Here is a 20,690-nt window from a genome sequence, read left to right as displayed (position 1 = left end):
CAAGGAACCAAAACTCCATCAGATGGCAGAATGGAAAAAAAACTTGGGAGAAACCAGGCTCAGTCGGGGGGCCAGTTCTCTTCTGGCCAACGAGCAAACAGTGTATGATTATAATTCAGGCAGCATTATAGGTCAGAAGTCAGATTGGATTGGAACAATCAGAATATTATACAGTTCCATCTGGTTGAAGGCAAGGAGACGGGTTTAGGATCAGTGCCGATGGCTATCGTGTTGATGAGGCTTTCACAGGGGAGAGTCTAGTTGACATAGCCTCTGCTGACACTTCAGGGATGCGTTGTGGTCGTGTCTAGGCGCAGGTCCTCCATCTGATCTGGATATGGCCTGGAACCGGCTGACTACATCATGCGTTGTGGTCGTGTCTAGGTCCACCATCTGATCTGGATATGGCCCGGATTACAGTAAACCTCGGAATAAGCAGAAAGACTAACTTTAGCGTAGATGCCATTCTTCTTATTATGTAACGAGTACATCGGGTGTTATAGGAAGTGTTCCCGGTTCCGGCTGACTAATAATCATTTAACTGATTTGAATAATAGAAATGTATAATTTTCTATGTGTCTGCCAGGTTAAAGAAATGTGTTTTAGTCTAGATTTAAACTAACAGAGTGTGTCTGCTTCCAAGACAATGTTAGGGAGACTGTTCCAGAGTTTATGTGCTAAATAGGAAAAGCATCTACCGCCAGCAGTTGATTTTTGATATTCTTGGTATTATCAACTGGCCAGAATTTTGAGATCGCAATAGAAATGAAGGACTATAATGCGTTAAGAGCTCACTCAAGTACTGGAGAGCTAAACCATTAAGTGTTTTGTAAGTAATCAGCAATATTTTAAAATGTATACAATGTTTAATAGGGAGCCAATGCACTGTTGACAGAACCGGGCTAGTATGGTCATACTTCCTGGTTCTAGTAAGAACTCGAGCTGCTGCGTTTTGGACCAGCTGTAGTTTGTTTATTATGAGTGCAGGGCAACCACCCAGTAATCTAGCCTTGAGGTCATGGACGCATGAACTAACTGTTCCGCATTTTTCATGTCGTAATTTAAATATTTTTTTAAGATGGAAGAATGCGGTTTTACAGATGCTAGAAACGTGGCTTTCAAATGAAAGATTGATTTCAAAGAGCACTTGAATTGGCAAGTTTCGTCGGGGCGCGAAGAGATAAAGAGCTGAGTATTATTGGCATAACAATGAAAACTAATCCCATGCTTTCTAATGATATCTCCCAAGGGTAGCATGTACAGAGTGAACAGCAACGGTCCTAGTACTGAGACTTGTGGTACTCCATACTGAACTTTAGATCAATAAGATGTCTCTTCATTTACTGCTACAAACTGATAATGGTCAGATAAGTATGATTTAAACCATTCTCATGCAATTCCACTAATGCCAACATAATTTCCGAGTCTATTTAAAATAATGTTGTGGTCAATGGTATCAAATGCAGCACTAAGATCGAGTAACACTAATAGAGAGATACAACCATGATTGGATAAGAGCAAATCATTTGTAACTAATGAGAGCAGTCTCAGTATTATGGTACGGTCTAAATCATGACTGGAAAACCTCGCAGATTCCATTTCTTTCTAAAAAGGAACATAGTTGTGAGGATACCGCCTTTTCTAGTATCTTTGACACATAGGGACGATTTGAGATCGGCCTGTAATTGACTAATTCTCTAGGATCAAGTTGTATTTTTTTAATAAGAGGTTTAATAATAGCCAGCTTAAAAGTTTTCGGTACATATCCTAGTGACAAAGATGAATTAATGATATTAAGAAGAGGATCTATGAACTTTGGAAAGCATTTCTTTCAGTAGCTTAGTCGGTATAGGGTCTAACATACATGTTGTTGATGTAGATGATTTAATGAGTTTAGACAATTCTTCCTCTCCTATTACAACGAATGAATGGATTTTTTCCTCAGGGACACTACAATGCACTGCCTGATGCAATACTGTAGTTGACAGTTGCATTATAATTTTCTCTCTAACATTATCAATCTTGTAAGTAAAGTAGTTCATAAAGTCATTACTGCTATGCTCTTTGGAAACTTCAGAAGTAGATGCTTTATTTCTTGTTAATTTAGCCACTGTATCAAATAAATAAAATGCCTGCAACATTGAAAGCTCCGGTACTGTTTCGAGCGAAAGCTCACGTGATTGCCGCTGGCTCGGGATAAAATTCGTGCAGGACAGTCGTGCCGTGTACCAGCTGCTTTGACGCGATTATCAGGTTAACTGACTCATAACGTGTGCAATATCTCACAACCTCCTGAGTGTCCGAACTGGCACCGTGTACGCCCGCCTTTAAGGGCCAGAGTGTGATCGTTGTACCATGGCATTGGACTATTTTCTTTTATCTTCTTTTAGCGCAAAGGAGCAACTGTGTCTTCAGTCCTGGAAAAGAGAGTCAAAAGTTTCTGTTCTTCTAAGCTATCTGGGATGCTGAGGAGATGAAACTGATCAGGAATATTATTAATAAAGCTATCTTTAGTGGCAGAAGGGATAGTTCTAACATATTTGTAACACGGAGTCGGCTTTGCAACCTTGGCTAAATGGAGTATACACAAGACTAGATAATGATCTGAGATGTCATCGCTCTGCTGCAGAATTTCAATGGCATTAACATTGATTCCATGTTGAACATGTCCATGTTCATGTTAATGACATGTGAACTGTCATATTTAATCTTTGAAATTTGATAAAGCTTAGTTTTAGGCACAAATCTAACTGCTGAAGAAAACTGAGTTTGTGCTGAAAACGCCTCGGTTACGACTGTAACCTCGGTTCCCTGAAGAGGGAACGAGCGTTGCGTCGAGAATGACGCTATGGGGAACGCTTTGCGTGATGACGTCTTGAAGCACATGTAAAATCAGTCCAATGGTGTGGCGGAACGTCAGAGGCGGGTGACGTCACGTACCAGGAAGCTATAAAAGCCGGCCCGAAACAGAAAACGAAAGCTTCGTAAAAGTCTGAAGTCGAGCTGACAGGCATGAAGGAGATATGGCAAGGCGACGCAACGCTCGTTCCCTCTTCAGGGAACCGAGGTTACAGTCGTAACCGAGGCGTTCCCTTTCAAGGGAACTCCCGTTGCGTCGAGAATGACGCTATGGGGAACGTCTATACCAACGCCTCCATAGCTACGAATGTCTGTCCTGTGTGAAATCTAGTAGAGCAGCACTAGGAAGACAAAACATGAGACCCTGGAGCAGAGTCTAGATCCAGAGAGTAGAACCTGACGAAAGTGTGCGGTGAGGACCAGCCTGCCGCATCACAGACGTCCTGTAAAGAAACTCCTGAAATAAGGGCCTTAGAGGCCGCCATACTCCTCGTCGAGTGCGACCGGACAGCCAAAGGAGAAGGCTGCCCAGCCGCTTCATAAGCAAGTGAGATAGCCTCGACCACCCACTTGCTCATCCTTTGCTTAGACACTGGACCTCCTTTGTTAGGGGACCCAAAGCACACAAATAATTGATCACTTTTACGCCACAGGGCAGCTCTGTGGACATATGCGTCTAACGCCCGCACAGGGCAAAGCAAATTATTAGCCTCCTGGTCAGCATTTTGAAAGGGAGGAGGACAGAAGGCCTGCAGAACAACAGGTCTGACCACATTAGTGGGGACCTTGGGGATATAACCCGGTCTTGGATGAAGAAACGCTTTAACCATACCCGGAGCAAACTCTAAGCATGACGGAGCAACTGACAATGCTTGAAGATCCCCTATTCTCTTGAGAGAAGAAATAGCAAGGAGAAAAAGAGCTTTCAGAGTTAAAAACTTCTCAGGAACCTCCTCAATGGGCTCAAAGGGGGCCAGGGACAAGCCTTGTAATGCAATGGACAGGTCCCATGGCGGAACCCTAGAGCGAACTGCAGGCCTCAGCCTCCAAGTGCCACGAAGGAAACGAGATATCAAAGGGTCTTTCCCCACAGACATTCCACCCAAAGGAATGTGGTAAGCACCTATGGCCGCCACATAACTTTAAAGTGGACGGGGTCAGACCTGCCGTGAACCGGTCTTGCAGGAACTCCAGCACTGTACCAATTGGGCAGTTAACTGGGTCCAACCGACGGTCACTACACCAAGAAGTGAAGACTCTCCACTTCAGGGCATAAAGTTTCCTCGTGGAGGGAGCTCTGGACTGTAGAATGGTCTCAACAACCTCAGTTGAGAGACCTGACTCTATGAGCTGGGCCCCCTCAGAGGCCAAGCCCACAGGTTCCACAGTTCTGGGCGGGGGTGATATATTGAGCCCCCTGCCTGGGACAGAAGGTCTCTCCTGACGGGTAACTCCAGAGGATGCCCGTCGAGGAGGGAGACCAGATCGGGAAACCATACTCTGCCCGGCCAGCGCGGGGCTATCAGAAGCAGGCAAACCCGGTCCCTGCGAACTCTCTCCAGAACTCCCGGGAGCAGAGCCACTGGGGGAAAGGCGTACAGACGTAGCCTCGGCCACGCCTGAACCATAGCATCCAGTCCCAGAGGAGCTGGATGCGTGAGGGAGAACCAAAGTGGACAGTGAGAAGTCTCTCGAGACGCAAACAAATCTACTTGTGCTTGGCCGAACTCCCTCCATATCAGCTCCACCACCTCGGGGTGGAGCCTCCATTCCCCGGGCCTCGGCCCCTGCCTCGACAGAGTGTCTGCTCCTAAATTCTGGACCCCGGGGATGTAAGCTGCCCTGAGTGACAGTAACTTCCCCTGGGACCACAAGAGGATATGGCGTGCCAAGTTGGATAACGGGCGCGAGCGCAAACCCCCTTGGTGGTTGATATAGGCGACTACCGACGTGTTGTCCGTATGTACTAGCACATGGTGTCCCCTGAGATCTGTGATAAAGCTCCTCAGAGCCCGGAAGACAGCTAACATCTCTAGGCGATTGATATGCCAGGAACGATGATGGTCTTCCCACAGACCTTGAGCTGAGCGACCCTCCAGGATCGCTCCCCAACCCGTGAGGGAAGCATCCGTCGTTAGCAGTTTGCGACGACAAGGAGCTCCCAACACTGGGCCCTGGGACAGGAACCAAGGTTTCTTCCACATAACCAGGGCACGTAAGCATCGCCGCGTGACCCTGATTGTGCGAAATGGGTTGCCCCTCGGGGAAAACCCCCTGGTCCTGAGCCACCACTGCAGGGGCCTCATGTGCAGCAGTCCAAAAGGTATCACGTTGGAAGCTGCTGCCATGAGACCCAACAGTCTCTGGAACTGTTTGACAGTGAGTAGCTGGCCTAGCTTTACACTTTTCACAGCTGCAAGAATTGACTCTATACGTGGCGGTGACAGGCGCGCCTGCATCGACACTGAATCCCACACCACGCCTAAAAAAGTGGTCCTCTGTAGTGGAGAAAGCACACTCTTCTTGGCGTTCAGCCGTAACCCCAGCTCTTTCATATGGGCGAGAACAACATCTCGATGTTGAACCGCCATCTGCTGCGACTGAGCTAAAATCAACCAATCGTCGATGTAGTTCATAATGCGAATGCCCTGGAGGCGCAGTGGCGCCAGAGCTGCATCCATGCATTTGGTGAAAGTGCGGGGTGATAAAGCTAGGCCGAATGGAAGAACACGATATTGGTATGCTTTGCCCCCGAAAGCAAACCTCAGGAACTTCCAATGACACGGACGGATGGAAATATGGAAATATGCGTCCTTGAGGTCTATCGTGACAAACCAGTCCTCGGACCTGATCTGTGGCACGATCTGTCTCAATGTTAACATTTTGAACTTGAGCTGCATGACTGACTCGTTCAGAACTCGAAGATCTAAAATGGGACGCAATCCCCCGTCCTTTTTCGGAACTATGAAATACCGGCTGTAAAATCCGGTTTCCCTGTTGGAGGGAGGTACATATTCTATGGCCCCTTTCTCTAACAGAGTGTTTACTTCCTGTTCCATAACCAGAACCTGCTCGGGGCCCACCACTGTGGGCAGGACCCCCATAAACCGAGGTGGGCGTTTTTTGAATTGTATCTGATACCCTTTTTCCACGGTCTGCAGGACCCAACGAGAAACATTCGACAGTAGCTTCCACGCTGTCAAAGATTCTACTAGAGGTACCAGCCTCTCGAGACTGGTTTCTGGATTTCGTTGTTGTTGAGTAGTCAATTCGTCGCCCTGTAACGGCGCACCGGCAGGGAACGACCGAACAGACTGCTCTAACACCCTCCTCGGAGGGGGCGGGCATCCCGAGGCCACTACGTTTCCGGGTGGTCCTTGAGATATGTGCTCGCCGGAGACCGCTGCGCCCTGTAACACCGGAGGCGGCAGGGTTGGCAGAACGGTCCCCTGAGGGTACCGAAGAGAGACGGGCACCGTAAAAAGAGGTGTTAACCGCTCTGCTTCGGGGGGGACTACCCTCATTTGTCCTGAGCCCTCGGACGTCAGGACTTTTTCCCAGCAGCCTTCTTGGCGGTAATGACGGTCCGCAGATCCGTCCTACCCCTCGAAGACTGCTGGGTTTGAGCGCGCCCTCCGTGTCCCCGAGATTTTTGTGGGGGAGCACGGGAGGACACGCTCTGCTTCTGAGTGGCACGGTGCTCAGCGCCCTTTTTAGAGGAGTGAGGCTGCTCCCGCTCAGCAGCCTCATAGAATGAACGGCGGGGGAGAAGTCTTTGGAGTGCAACTGCCTGTTTAGAGGCCTCTTGTGATTTAGCTATCGCACTGTTCACAACATCACCAAATAGACCATCAGTGGAAACCGGAGCATCTAAGAGAACATGTTTTTCTTTTTCTTTTATGTCGCTCAGATTGAGCCACAGATGCCTCTCAGTGGCCACCAGGGCTGCCATAGACCGCCCGATTGATTTAGCGGTCTCCTTGGTGGCCCTGAGAGACAGATCCGTGGCTCTGCGTAGTTCAGCCACTGTGTCTGGACCAATACCCCCGCCCTCCTCTAAATCCCCCAATAATTCAGCCTGATAGGCCTGCATGATAGACATCGTATGCAGACACGCTGCAGCTTGACCAGCGGCTGCATATGATTTATGAACCAGCGAGGAAGTAAATTTTACTGGTTTAGAGGGAAGAGAGGGAGCCTTCAAGGAAGATGCCGTCGCTGGAGAGAGATAGCTCGCGAGCGTCTCTTCCACCTTCGGCATCTCCCCATAACCATGCTCTTTATAATTGTGAATGGAAGAGTAGTGAGAGGTTTGTGTTGTGTAAACTCTGTAAGACATAGGTTTCCCCCACGATCTCGACACCTCGGTGTGGAGATCGGGGAAAAACGGAAGGCTTTTTCTCTGAGGCTGTGCACGAGATGGCAGGAAGCGTTCGTCGAGCTTACTTTTCGAGCGAACGTCCTGCCTATCCTCTGGCCACTCAATAGATAATCTGTGAACTGCTCTCGTGACAACATCGAGCAATTCCTCAAAAGCATGAGACTGAGGTGGCGAATCCTCAGACTCAGCTTCAACACTAACAACGTCCAACTCCTCAGAGCTGGACAATTGCAGTATTGGTGCCTCCATCGGGGGGGAAGAAACCGCAGCGCGTGCTTCCACACCCTGATGAGAGGCACTGGATCTATCAGAAGGTTGCTGAGATAAGGCAGAGCCCGTCTCAACATCCACTGATAGATCCATTTGCGAACCCCAGGTCTGAGATCGACGCTGTGCCTCGGCAGCAGCGGGACCAGAGCCCTGGGGAACGTGATCGGGATTGAACCGTGCCAACCGGGATCGGAGCGTACGCAATGGAAGCGCACAGCAATGCACACAGTCACCACCCTCGAGTGCTGACTGGGCATGCTCCTCTCCCAAACAAACAACACAAAGAGTGTGTGTGTCACCTCCCGTTAAATAACGCGGGCAGGGATGGACACACACTCTAAACTGCTGCTTGCTCGCCATACTGAATATATATATATATAGACAGACAACACCAAATAACAAGGACAGATTCAACACAGAGCGCGACTGAAGACTCAGAAAGCTTTCGTTTTCTGTTTCGGGCCGGCTTTTATAGCTTCCTGGTACGTGACGTCACCCGCCTCTGACGTTCCGCCACACCATTGGACTGATTTTACATGTGCTTCAAGACGTCATCACGCAAAGCGTTCCCCATAGCGTCATTCTCGACGCAACGGGAGTTCCCTTGAAAGGGAACTTTGCGCAACTAGCCTGGATGCCAGCCGAACTTAGCCCCGCCCACAAAATTTTTAGGTCAGGAAGTTCGGTCTGGACTTGATCCGTTGTGGAGCTATTATGCCCGAACAAAAGCTGTACGTAATCATCCACATCACCAAAAAGCGCTTGGGTTGAATTCGTTTACAACAAAGATGACTGCCGCTGGAGAATTGAGATTTCATGAATTCACACTTACAAATAAGTCAGATAGAATAAATGCATATTTGGCTTGTTGCCCGAGGAGAGGGCTCCGGGCTCAGTATTCGGCTCGAACCCAAAGTACTCCCCCCGTATTCCTGGCTGGGGAAGAACAAGCCAAGAGTGAGTGGAGGGATGCTGAAAACTGTCAAGGAATGTTAGGTGAGTTGACAGAGTGAATAAATATATGCTTCCTCTCATGCTGATAGGGTAGACATGGTAATTGTTTGATTTTGATTGGATTGATTATTTGAACGTGCTCCTCCTGAACTTTGTTTATGAAACATCATGTGTAGATTCCGCCATCGCTTCTGTTATAGAAGATATCGACAGCGCATTAATTTTAAAAGAGGAACAGAGAACCGCAATCAAGGCATTTGTCGATCGGAAAGATGATTGAAGAACATACGTCACTTACTGCTCTGGGTTGCGTTTCCCGAAAGCATCGTTGGCCAACTATGGTCGCAAGTTCATCGCAATGTCCTTTGAACTCTATTGGTAACGACGGAACTTGCGACCATAGTTGGCCAACGATGCTTTCGGGAAACGCACCCCTGATTGGTTGTAAGTCTATCCAATTGAGTGCAGAGGCATTTTCTTTCCTGGTTCGGTTGAAACACACCCAATAATCACAGCCTAATGGAGCAGTTTCAGACTTATATTCTGACTAGAATGTGAGTATGACGAGGTCAGGCTAGTAAAGCTGCTTTCAACAATCTGTATTGTAAAAAGCGCTATATAAATAAATGTGACTTGACTTGACTTGACAGTTGATGTAAAATTGTAGACAAACTATTTTTAAAAACACTCCAATCATTTCTACAGTTTACTTGTACATTTTGCTGTGATTTTCATTTTGGTTGAACTACAGTGCTATGCATAAGTTTAGACACCCATGCTAAAGTTGACTAAAAAGAGGAATAAAAAAATCATCTTTTGGAAATTGAACTTAATGCCTTAATTTAAAAAATTAGGAAATATCCAACCTTTTAGGACACCAATTTTCTTTGTGAATGAATAATGTATCATAAATAAATAAATGTTCTTCCTTAAAATATAGGGTGCATAAGTTTGGACACCCCTATGTTAAATTCCCATAGAGGCAGGCAGATTTTTATTTTTAAAGGCCAGTTACTTCATGGATCCAGGATACTATGCATCCTGATAAAGTTCCCTTGGCCTTTGGAATTAAAATAGCCCCACATCATCACATAGCCTTCACCATACCTAGAGATTGGCATGGAGTACTTTCCATAAGATCATCTCTCAATGCAAATCAAACTAGCTGTTAGGCTAACTGAAATAAAACCATGCCAATCTCTAGGTATTTTTACCTCTTTTACCTCTTTTTAGTCAACTTTAGTATGGGTGTCTAAACTTATGCATAGCACTGTATATAGTTAAAAGAAAAAAGGCCTCCAGAGCTTATTGAAATTCCCCTAAGTTTTATTTGGTAGAGCCTCAGAGAACTTAAACTGCTCAAGTTCTTTATAAGTAGGTGAGTCCATAGTACTTCCACTTAATAAATGTGAGCTTGCAAGATCACAACTCAAGGCAAGTCAGTGATAATTGTTGACTGGTGTTTACTCTTATTGTGTGTTAAAAGCATGTATGCCGTATCTTTACATTTATAATTTAAAATTAAACAGATACAGTTGTTGTTTTTAATTGCAACATTTTGAGGGTATTTTACATACGGACAAATGTAATCTTAAAAAACTTAAATATATGATGAATAATATGACAAATTTTGCAACCTACACTCTGATGGAACCACAGGACGCTAAATCATACAGGTATATTTATTTCACATGCTTTTTTTCCCTCTATGTTATGATACTGTTTGTGAACATTTGGCTCATTGTGGTCATTGTCTTGGAGAGAGCCCTTCATGAACCAATGTACATTTTTCTGTGCAATCTCTGTGTAAATGACCTTTTTGGAACAGCAGCATTTTATCCTAAAATATTGCATGATTTAATAATGAATTCATATATTATTCCATCTTACATGTGTGCGTTCCAGGCCTTTGTTGTTTATACTTATGTTATGTGTGAATATTGTACATTAGCAGCAATGGCATATGACAGACATGTGGCCATATGTCGACCTTTAGACTATCACTCAAAGATGAACAAATATTCTTGCAGAATATTACTTGGCTTATGTTGGATCATACCATCTCTTACCATGTTCATTGCAGTTTTCTTGTCAAATAGGTTGGTACTATGTAAAAATCATATTGACAAACTGTATTGTGACAACTGGTCAATTGTAAAACTCTCATGTGGATCAACCTTTATCAATAACCTTTATGGATTTATTTTTATTTCATTGTATTTTGGCCTTGTGATTGTAATTATGGTGTCCTATATTAAACTTATCATTGCATGTAAAGCATCATTGGAATGCAGAAGGAAGTTTTGGCAAACATGTGTGCCTCATGTACTTTCACTGATAAATCTTACTGTTGCAATACTTTTCGATAACATCTATAACAGATATGGATCGAGTGATTTCCCTGCAAACCTGCGTAATTTTTTGGCAATAGAAATGATTATTGTGCCACCTCTTTTCAATCCTGTAATCTATGGCTTAAAACTGACAGAAGTTCGCAAAAGAATCCTAAAATTATGCATGAATTGTACAAAAAAATGACAGTATGAAGTATGTTGGGTCAAGAAAAAATAAAAGTAAAATGAGTGATGCTTTTATCTTTTCATTATGCTGCAAATCAAATTAATATTTTAGTAAGTGTTAATGTACACTGAGCGTTCAGATTCATAAAATACATCTTGACAAGGGGCCCTATCATGCACCCGGGTGCAATGTTGCGCCTGGCGCAACACAAGTGTTTTTTTACTAGTTTTAGCCTGACGTGGTTATCATTTTTACATTCTGTGCCACGTTGTTTAAATAGCAAATGCATTTGCGGCTATTTGTGCGAATGTGCGCCCATGGACGTGCTGGTCTGAAAACAAGGCGCGTTTCTAGTTTGAGGCAACTGAAATAGACTGCCATTGACCAACAAAAACCTGGTCTAAAGTCAATGGTGCAGTATTTTTTATTTATTTATTTATTGTTATTTAAAGGGCGCATTAGTAATATGAGCCAATAGGCGGGTGCACAACGCGCATATACACTCTGCTTATTACACACACAGGGACACGCATCAGCACACAAACATGCCAAATATTAAAAATAAAAGGATTACGATGTAAAAGATTATTATTGTGTAGATAAAGATATGGTGGGCTTTAACCCCGCACATGAGCAGATCTGTTCCCTCTCTGGAGAAGCGTTCAGTCTTTCCGCTTGCAAATTCCGCCATGTATAAATAGCAACCCGCCATGGTGCGACCGCAACTGGCTTTTAAAGGGAATGGGAGATGGGACTCTGATTTGTTTATTGCACGTTATGCCCAAAATACACCCAATACGCATTAAGAGAATAGAGACCAACCATTTTTCCCGTCATTAAACATGCCCTAACTGCACTTGCACCATGCGCTTTGTACCATGCGCTTAGATCGTTAAAATAGGGCCCAATGTATTCATCAGGACTTTTAGTATCCTGAAGGGGTTTATTTTGTAATGACTGTCTGACTGTATTTTTTTTCCTAACTTATTACACAACTACTTATCAAATACACACACACAAAAATTCATGGATATGAAATATTTGAGTTTAAATAATAATAATAATAATAATAATAAAATCTTACTTGTATATTATACCGCCGGCATTTTGACAGTCAAAAATAGTCTCCGAATGCAACGTAACAGGGAGGAGAGTAAAGATAGAAAGCTCCTAAAGCTTAGTTCAATATAAATTCACTGATAATTTGTTTTGTCGTTAGTGAAAATCAATATTGACCTTGTATTTGAAAAAGGATGCTCATAAAAGAAGCAATACAGCAGCAGTTCATTCACATTCAGAGATCGACTATTTTTGACTGTCAAAATGCCGGCGGACACAGCTACAGTGAGTTGTTCAAAATCTTTTTTTTTTTAAACTCTGTGTACACAAACAATGTTCTCAATGCTCGAGTTCATGTGTAGAGCCCCTGGTGATACTTCAAGAAAAGTTTCATGTTGTGTCTAGCCTTCTTAGTGTTTTAAAAATAGTGATTTTTGATGCTATCATAGTAGTGCCCCAAGTACTCCCATTCAAAAGGCAATTTGACCGAAAAACGAAAATACGGTCAAACTTAAAAGTGCCGTTTCCATTATAATTATGCTTTTAAATGAAAGTTTGCCTCAGGTAGATTAACAAAAATACCCTAGGTTGCATTTTGGCAACAGTTATCCTTTAACTCCCAAAAGGCTCACAGGAAACACAGCTTCAAAAGATTAACATGGCAGAGCATGGTCTTTGTCCTACGAGCTGGAGTGGAAATTATATAGTTTTGATCAGAAAGCTTCTTTAATACAGAAAATTGTCCAGAATATTTTGCTTGCCATGGAAAAGTAATTCGAGGCAAAAGAGCTAAAGCCTGGTCACCTGGTTACCCAAAGCACAACTGTACTATATGTCAGCAACTGCCCAGTTGACCAATTGATTGGTATCCGTTTTGTAAATATTAGAACCTCATTTTGTAAGAAAAATGGGGGGAACAGAATGTGACGGCAAACAATCCAGCTGTCAGAATCCGTTCCCCCACCCCTATGATGTGAGACGTTGATGTAGTGGCTTAAAGAATGCCGAATCTATTTTGTGTGTGGATGAAACTTAACCAGCATCAGTTAAAATTATTTTTTTTTGCATATTTGCCTTTTATCATGACAGGACATTATGTAGACAGGAAGCAAAATGGGAGAGAGAGAGAGATGGGGACAAAATCAGGAAACGTCCACTAGCCGGGACTCGAACTCGGGTCACCCAAAGCACAACTGTGCTATATGTCAGCAACTGCCCACTATAGGCTACCAATACATCTTTTACTTTGTAATCCTTTTATTTTTATTTGGCATGTTTGTGTGCTGCTGCTGTATCCTGTGTGTGTAATAAGCAGAGAGTGGACCCGCCTATAGGTGTACACGCTCTTTAAATAACAAAAAAATATTGCGCCATTGACTTTAGACCAGGTTTTTGTTTGTCTATGGCATAGCCTATTTCAGATGCCTCAAAATAGCAACGTGCCAACAATGCGCCTGAACACACCTCTTTTTTAGACCAGCACGGCCATGGGCACTCAAATGGGTGCTAATGCATTTGCTATTTAAACAACGTGGCGCAGGACGTGAAAATGATAACTATGTCGGGCGGAAACTAGCAAAAAACACTTGTGTCGAGCTTGGCGCTCCATTGCGCCTGGTGTATGATAGGGCCCATTCTGTTGACTATAAGTAACGTTGCACCTACATGTCTACTAACTCTCATTAGAGTGTTAGTAGAGTATTAGTAGATTGGTAGGGTAAGGGTGTGGTGATAAAAATATTTTATGTAATAGGTATTTTCAACATTAAATGTACAGAGAGGCAGACTACAGATGCTCAGGTCAAAAACCATATATACTTACTCAAAAAGTGCTTGACACAGTAGAACCAACAGTCTTAGATCATTACAAACCAATTACAAGAACAAATCACAGTGAAGAGGACTTGAGTGACATTGATTTTTACTTAATTGTATGATTTAAATGTACATGTATCTTTCTATTCAGGAGACTCACTTGGTTGTTGTGTTGTGTTGTGTTGTCTGAATAAAACTTCAGTTCTACAAAGAACTTGGGAGTCGAGTCGGGTATAAGCTGCGCAGCTGAAAAATAGATTCTTCGCTCAAAAGACAACAACAGAACAACTATGTGTGATTGAGGCAGTAATAGAAGTACTAAAGATTCTACGCTCAAAAGACAACAAAAGAAACAGCTCAAGTGTGATTGAGGTAGTGATAGTAGCTTCTTGAAGGGACGCTGTCACCTGTCTTCAGGGAAGTATTGTTGTTTTCTCGTGTTGGCTTCTCAGTGTTCGTGGAGGCGTGAAGAGAAGCACACAACAAAGAGAGTCTGTTCAGGAGCTTTACTTATTAAGACACAACTTTACATCAACAGGGATTTTATGCTCTTGCCCAGCACTGATGGGTTTATATACAACCATCCGCACCGGACACTGCGAGCATACTGACGCTAAACGAAAACAGTGAACTAATCCCTACGTAATGACGTACCCACATCTGATTTGCTAATAAGAACACATTATGTATACATGTGAAATAACTGTAACAAACAATGTATTTACTGAACTAACACTATAACACCCAACCTACCCCCCCCCCTTTTTTTTTTTTTTGGCTGTGCAGAGTCCCTTCTGCACTACTGAAGGTGAACAGTTAACTTTTTGTTGCCTTCTATTTTCTTCTTTTTGTCCATTTGGCTCGAACAAGTCACCTCTTTTTGTCTTCGTCCCCTCTTTTCCAGAGGGATTAGGGTCACAGTTAGAGTTCATTACAAGAAGGGTCAGAGGTTCTTTCAAGAGGATGTCAGAGGATGAGGGGTTTGGTGCTTCTGCCCCTGTCACTCTTGAAGGACCAGCAAGACTCACTAATCTGTCTGTCTATAAAGCCTATAAAAAAACAGTCTTCATGTATTTTACTACACTTCAGCTTGTGATTCTTATTAAGTGGGGGTCATTTTTTAGTATTCTTTACCTAACCTAAAAGTCTCTGAGAGCCTGACACCTTGCACATCTGGAGACTCCAGGTAGGTTGCAGTTCTGGAAAATGGTAGCCCTGGAGACTTAAGGGTTCCTGATGGTTTCACACTTAATTCTTCACCTTAATTCTTAATTATTTTGCAGTTAACATGTGTCTTTTCTTCTCCACTTGTTTTTGTCTGACCCTGCTGACCCAATGAGTATTTCACTTTCCAATGGTCATGCCTTAACTGCAATTTTTAGTATTGCATTAGTATTGCATCCTTCTCATGGGGATTTAATAATTTTTGACTTTTAAGTCTGAGTTAAATCTCTTTTTTGGCTTATTTTATCTGTAAAGAAAAACGTGCCTAATAATTATGCACACCTGAAAGGCGTTTTTCATTTCCAGCCTTCATGAACAATTATATACAGTGGGGCAAAAAAGTATTTAGTCAGCCACCAATTGTGCAAGTTCTCCCACTTAAAAAGATGAGAAAGGCATGTAATTTTCATCATAGGTACACTTCAACTAGAGAGACAAAATGAGAAAAAAATCCAGAAAATCATATTGTACGATTTTTAATGAATTTATTTGCAAATTATGGTGGAAAATAAGTATTTGGTCAATAACAAAAGTTTATCTCAATACTTTGTTATATACCCTTTGTTGGCAATGACAGAGGTCAAAACGTTTCTGTAAGTCTTCACAAGGTTTTCACACACTGTTCCTCCATGCAGATCTCCTCTAGAGAAGTGATGTTTTGGGCAACACGGACTTTCAACTCCCTCCAAAGATTTTCTATGGGGTTGAGACCTGGAGACACTCCAGGACCTTGAAATGCTTCTTACGAAGCCACTCCTTCGTTGCCCGGGCGGTGTGTTTGGGATCGTTGTCATGCTGAAAGACCCAGCCACGTTTCATCTTCAATGCCCTTGCTGATGGAAGGAGGTTTTCACTCAAAATCTCACGATACATGGCCCCATTCATTCTTTCCTTTACACGGATCAGTCGTCCTGGTCCCTTTGCAGAAAAACAGCCCCAAAGCATGATGTTTCTACCCCCATGCTTCACAGTAGGTATGGTGTTCTTTGGATGCAACTCAGCATTCTTTCTTCTCCAAACACGACGAGTTGAGTTTTTACCAAAAAGTTTCATCTGACCATATGACATTCTCCCGATCCTCTTCTGGATCATCCAAATGCTCTCTAGCAAACTTCAGACGGGCCTGGACATGTACTGGCTTAAGCAGGGGGACACGTCTGGCACTGTAGGATTTGAGTCCCTGGCGGCGTAGTGTGTTACTGATGATAGCCTTTGTTACTTTGGTCCCAGCTCTCTGCAGGTCATTAACTAAGTCCCCCCGTGTGGTTCTGGGATTTTTGCTCACCGTTCTTGTGATCATTTTGACCCCTCGGGGTGAGATCTTGCGTGGAGCCCCAGATCGAGGGAGATTATCAGTGGTCTTGTATGTCTTCCATTTCCTAATAATTGCTCCCACAGTTGATTGGTCTTGGCCATAGTGGAGTTTGGAGTGTGACTGTTTGAGGTTGTGGACAGATGTCTTTTATACTGATAACAAGTTCAAATAGGTGCCATTAATACAGGTAACAAGTGGAGGACAGAGGAGCCTCTTAAAGAAGAAGTTACAGGTCTGTGAGACCCAGAAATCTTGCCTGTTTGTAGATGACCAAATACTTATTTTCCACCATAATTTGCAAATAAATTAATTAAAAATCCTACAATGTGATTTTCTGGATTTTTTTTCTCTCATTTTGTCTCTCATAGTTGAAGTGTACCTATGTTGAAAATTACAGGCCTCTCTCATCTTTTTAAGTGGGAGAACTTGCACAATTGGTGGCTGACTAAATACTTTTTTGCCCCACTGTATCACTTAAAAATGATTAAATACAAAATTAATTGTAGTTATTAAGATTAATGTGGTTTGGAATTGGTAAAATGTGCCTGGAAAATGTACCTAATGATTCTGCACGCACTGTATAACGAGGATGTACCTGTTGCCTGACTTGGATTCTGGGAATGGTCCTAGGACATCAAGGTGGAGTCGGTCCATAGGTGCTCCAGCCTGGTAGTTCTGAAGCTTGGCCCTCCCCATCGGACTGGTTGTCCTACAGGAACTACACTGTAGGCACTTCTTCTACACAATATTAATGTTTTACATTAGAAACCTTTTATTTTTATTTGGCATGTTTGTGTGCTACTGCACGCCCCTATGTGTGTTATAAGCAGAGTGTAAGCACGTTGTGGACCCTCTAATAGGCGCACATTACTAATGCTCACTTTAAATAACAAAAACAATATTGCGGCATTGACTTTAGACCAGGTTTTTGTTGGTCAATGTTGCAGTCTATTTCAGTTGCCTCAAAATAGCAACACGGCAACAATGCGCCTGAACAGACCTCTTTTTCAGACCAGCAAGCCCAGGGTGCACAAATGGGCGCAAATGCATTTGCTATTTAAACAATGTGGTGCAGGACGTGAAAATGATAACCACGTCGGGCTGAAACTAGCAAAAAACACTTGCTTTGCGCTGCATTGAGCCGGGTGTATAATAGGGCCCAATGAGTGAGAGAAGCGTACCAAAACTGTAAGCACAACTAAAAGAAAGACGCAACAAATCGGGTTATTACGGGAACTTTTTTGCATGTTCACAACAATTCATTTAGACATTTGTACCAGTTTATTTTTTTACACAAAGGTTGATTTTAAGCGAACAATCTGTTTCGCAGTTCCTGGCTCTGTTGTTTTCGGTTGCAAATTGCTGTGTAAGCGTGGAAAAATGGAAGTCAGAAGAATAGAGATAATATTTATTTTCCGTAAGCATGAAGCTGCAGTTTCACAATACATCCATTACACTTACGAATAACAGTAAAATGCTGCAAATATTTTTTTTCTTGCACTTGAAAGGTGATTTACACCTTTACAAATCTTCTCTTGCATGCAAATTTTATTTAGGCTTGCAATCTTATGTACACTTTCACAAACTTACCCTGCGCATGTGATTCTTTATGGCACCATATTACCTTCATAGGAAGGCCAAATACCAGGGAACCGGTGAAGAGGTTCATGTACACTGTATGGGCTTGAAGGTGGCATATTTTTTAAAAACAAAAATGTAAAATAAAAATACACAACTAAACCAATGGTTTAATCATTTATTTTATCATCAGAATAATGGAGGTTCAGAATGAAGGTTTTACGTGAGATTCTATTAAGATTCTATTAAGTCTGATTATTGGCAATAATCACATTATTGGTGTACATGTAAAATAGCAGTATAATTTGAAGTAAAATATAAGTAAAATGGTTTCCACTTTATTCTGATAGTCCACTTTAGACATTCTACTAACTATAAGTAACTTTTCAACTACATGTCAACTAGCTATCATTAAAGTATTAGTAGACTTTAGTAGACTGTTAGGTTATGGTTTGGTGTTAGGGTTCGGGTTAGGAGAATAAGTTGACTTGTAGTTGCCTAGTTACTTATAGTTAGTAGAATGTCTGTTGGGGGACCAACAAAATATAGTGTTAGCAGATATTAAACAGACAGTCTATTAATACTCTGATGACAGTTAGTTGACATGTAGCTGCAAAGTTACTTATCGTTAGTAGAATGTCTAAAGTGGACTATCGAAATAAAGTGTTACCGTAAAATGTAAACACATTATACACATCTCAGGAAATTCCCAGGACTTTTCTAATATATTTTTGGTAATTTAGACAAACATCAGCAAATAAATCAACAAAGGATGTAAAATGTTATACAATAAATGTTATAAGTGGATGTGGGAGCAGTGAAAGCATAAAAAAAAAAAAAAAAGAATAGGCCTCATTTTCTTTTGAATGTTTTATGAAAATATTCAATGATGTACATAAAAAATAATGTTGACAGCACATCCTTGTTTTTCTTACTTTTTGTTGTAATTCATTTACTTTTAAAAAATATACTATTTTGCATGTCTGTTTGCAAGTATACATCAAGTAATTGTCAAGGATTTAAGCCTTTTTTAGCTTCTAAAACATTCACTCTTGCTGAAATACATGAGACAAAAACTCTGCGCACTGCTCTAATATTTAATCCATAGATTAGGGGATTAAAAATAGGTGGAACTATAACTAGTTCTAAAGCCAAAAAATTACGCAGACTCTCTGGAATGTCATTTGAGCCATACCTGCTATACATAACGTCAAAAAGCAAAGCAAAAGTGAAATTTATCAGTGATAATATGTGTGGCAGACATGTTTGCCAGAATTTCCTTCTGTTTTCTAAAGATGCTTTACATGCAGAGATCAGTTTAATATAGGACACTATAATGAAAACTGCACTGCTAAGAAATATAATTGCAACAATATATCCATAGACATTATTCACAAAAGATGATGTACAAGAAAGTTTTACAATTGACCAATTGTCACAATATAATTTATCAATGTAATAATTACAAAATGGCCTCAGATTTGATAACAGTATTGCTGGAATCACAGAGAAGTTGGGAACAATCCATGAAAACAGAATTAATTTCACACAGGTGAATTTAGTTAACTTGGAATGATAGTTTAAAGGTTTGCATATGGCTACATATCTATCATAAGACATCACTGTTAATATTGTAAACTCACACAGTAAAGAGCTGTAAATAACAACGGATTGCAGAGCACACATGTGAGAGGAGATCACATATGAATCCAATATTAAATCAGACAGAAATTTAGGGTAGAATCCTGAGGCTCCATAAACCCCATTTACACACAAATGAGACAAGAATATGTACATTGGTTCATGAAGTGCTTTTGTCTTGATAATGACCATAACAAGATGAATATTAATTGACAAGATAAGCAGATAAAGGAAAAGAAAACAAGTGAAGTATAAGTGCCTATATGACTTAGATACTTTGGGCACCATAAGAGTCAGTATCACAGGATAAGACATGTTATCCATCAAGTAATGGATATTGCTTCAAATCACACAAAACAATGATATTCTGCAATAATAATAAAAAATGACATAAGAATAAAAAATATATGGTAAAATGGTTACATTCATTTACATTCTACTCAATCAGACAATCAAAGATGGAGCTTAGAAAAAAAAAGTCAGATCAACAAATCTTGAGCTGTGTATCTGCGTGTGAAGAGCTGAACGTCTTATAACATTTTTTTTTCAGTTGGGAAATTATTTGAAGATGTTATAAAGTGTCTTGGGATTAATTATAAGTATGGTCCTTGCAAACTTTGCAATCCTTATTTTTCTTATTTTATTCAAACCAAATAACATGTCGAATTAGTATAGGATTTAGTTTGAATCATTTAGTTTCACTCATCAATGAAGGAACTACCAACGTCACCCAGTCATAGCAGAAAAACACTAGATAGCTGATCTTCACACTGGACCACATCAACCAGGGATGTTTGGCAACTAAGAGGATAGTTTTCACTGTTATGCTGATGATACTCAGCTGTATATTTCTTAGTGCCCTGACGAAACTTACCAATTTACAAAATTAACGGAATGCATAGCTGATATAAAAAACTGGATGACTAGTAATTTCCTACTACTTAATTCTGAAAAAACAGAGATTCTAATTATTGGACCAAAAACCTCCGCACATAAGAACCTAGAATACTGTCTAACATTTGACTGTCTAGTCTTTGTTGTCTGTTAGGAACCTTGGTGTGCTCTTTGATACCA

The 20,690-nt window shown here is 41.8% G+C and overlaps 2 protein-coding genes across 2 annotated transcripts; one reads left to right on the top strand and one right to left on the bottom strand.

Annotated features, from left to right (window-relative positions):
- Window positions 1-10,075: 10,075 nt before the first annotated feature.
- Window positions 10,076-11,002, top strand: LOC308706065 (olfactory receptor 5K1-like; the record flags this gene model as incomplete). The annotated part of the gene is made up of 1 exon (XM_081391450.1): window positions 10,076-11,002. One exon carries the CDS (start codon window positions 10,076-10,078, stop codon window positions 11,000-11,002), a length of 927 nt encoding a protein of 308 aa, XP_081247576.1.
- A 7,984-nt stretch (window positions 11,003-18,986) lies between these two features.
- On the bottom strand, window positions 18,987-19,940 carry LOC308706064 (olfactory receptor 5M3-like; the record flags this gene model as incomplete). The annotated part of the gene is made up of 1 exon (XM_081391449.1): window positions 18,987-19,940. One exon carries the CDS (start codon window positions 19,938-19,940, stop codon window positions 18,987-18,989), a length of 954 nt encoding a protein of 317 aa, XP_081247575.1.
- Window positions 19,941-20,690: the final 750 nt, after the last annotated feature.

This window comes from Scardinius erythrophthalmus, assembly GCF_964197995.2.
Source record: "Scardinius erythrophthalmus genome assembly, chromosome: 17".
NCBI classification, from domain to species: domain Eukaryota; kingdom Metazoa; phylum Chordata; class Actinopteri; order Cypriniformes; family Leuciscidae; genus Scardinius; species Scardinius erythrophthalmus.
Note: the sequence above shows the minus strand (reverse complement) of the source record. Positions and strands in the feature narration are given on the sequence as shown.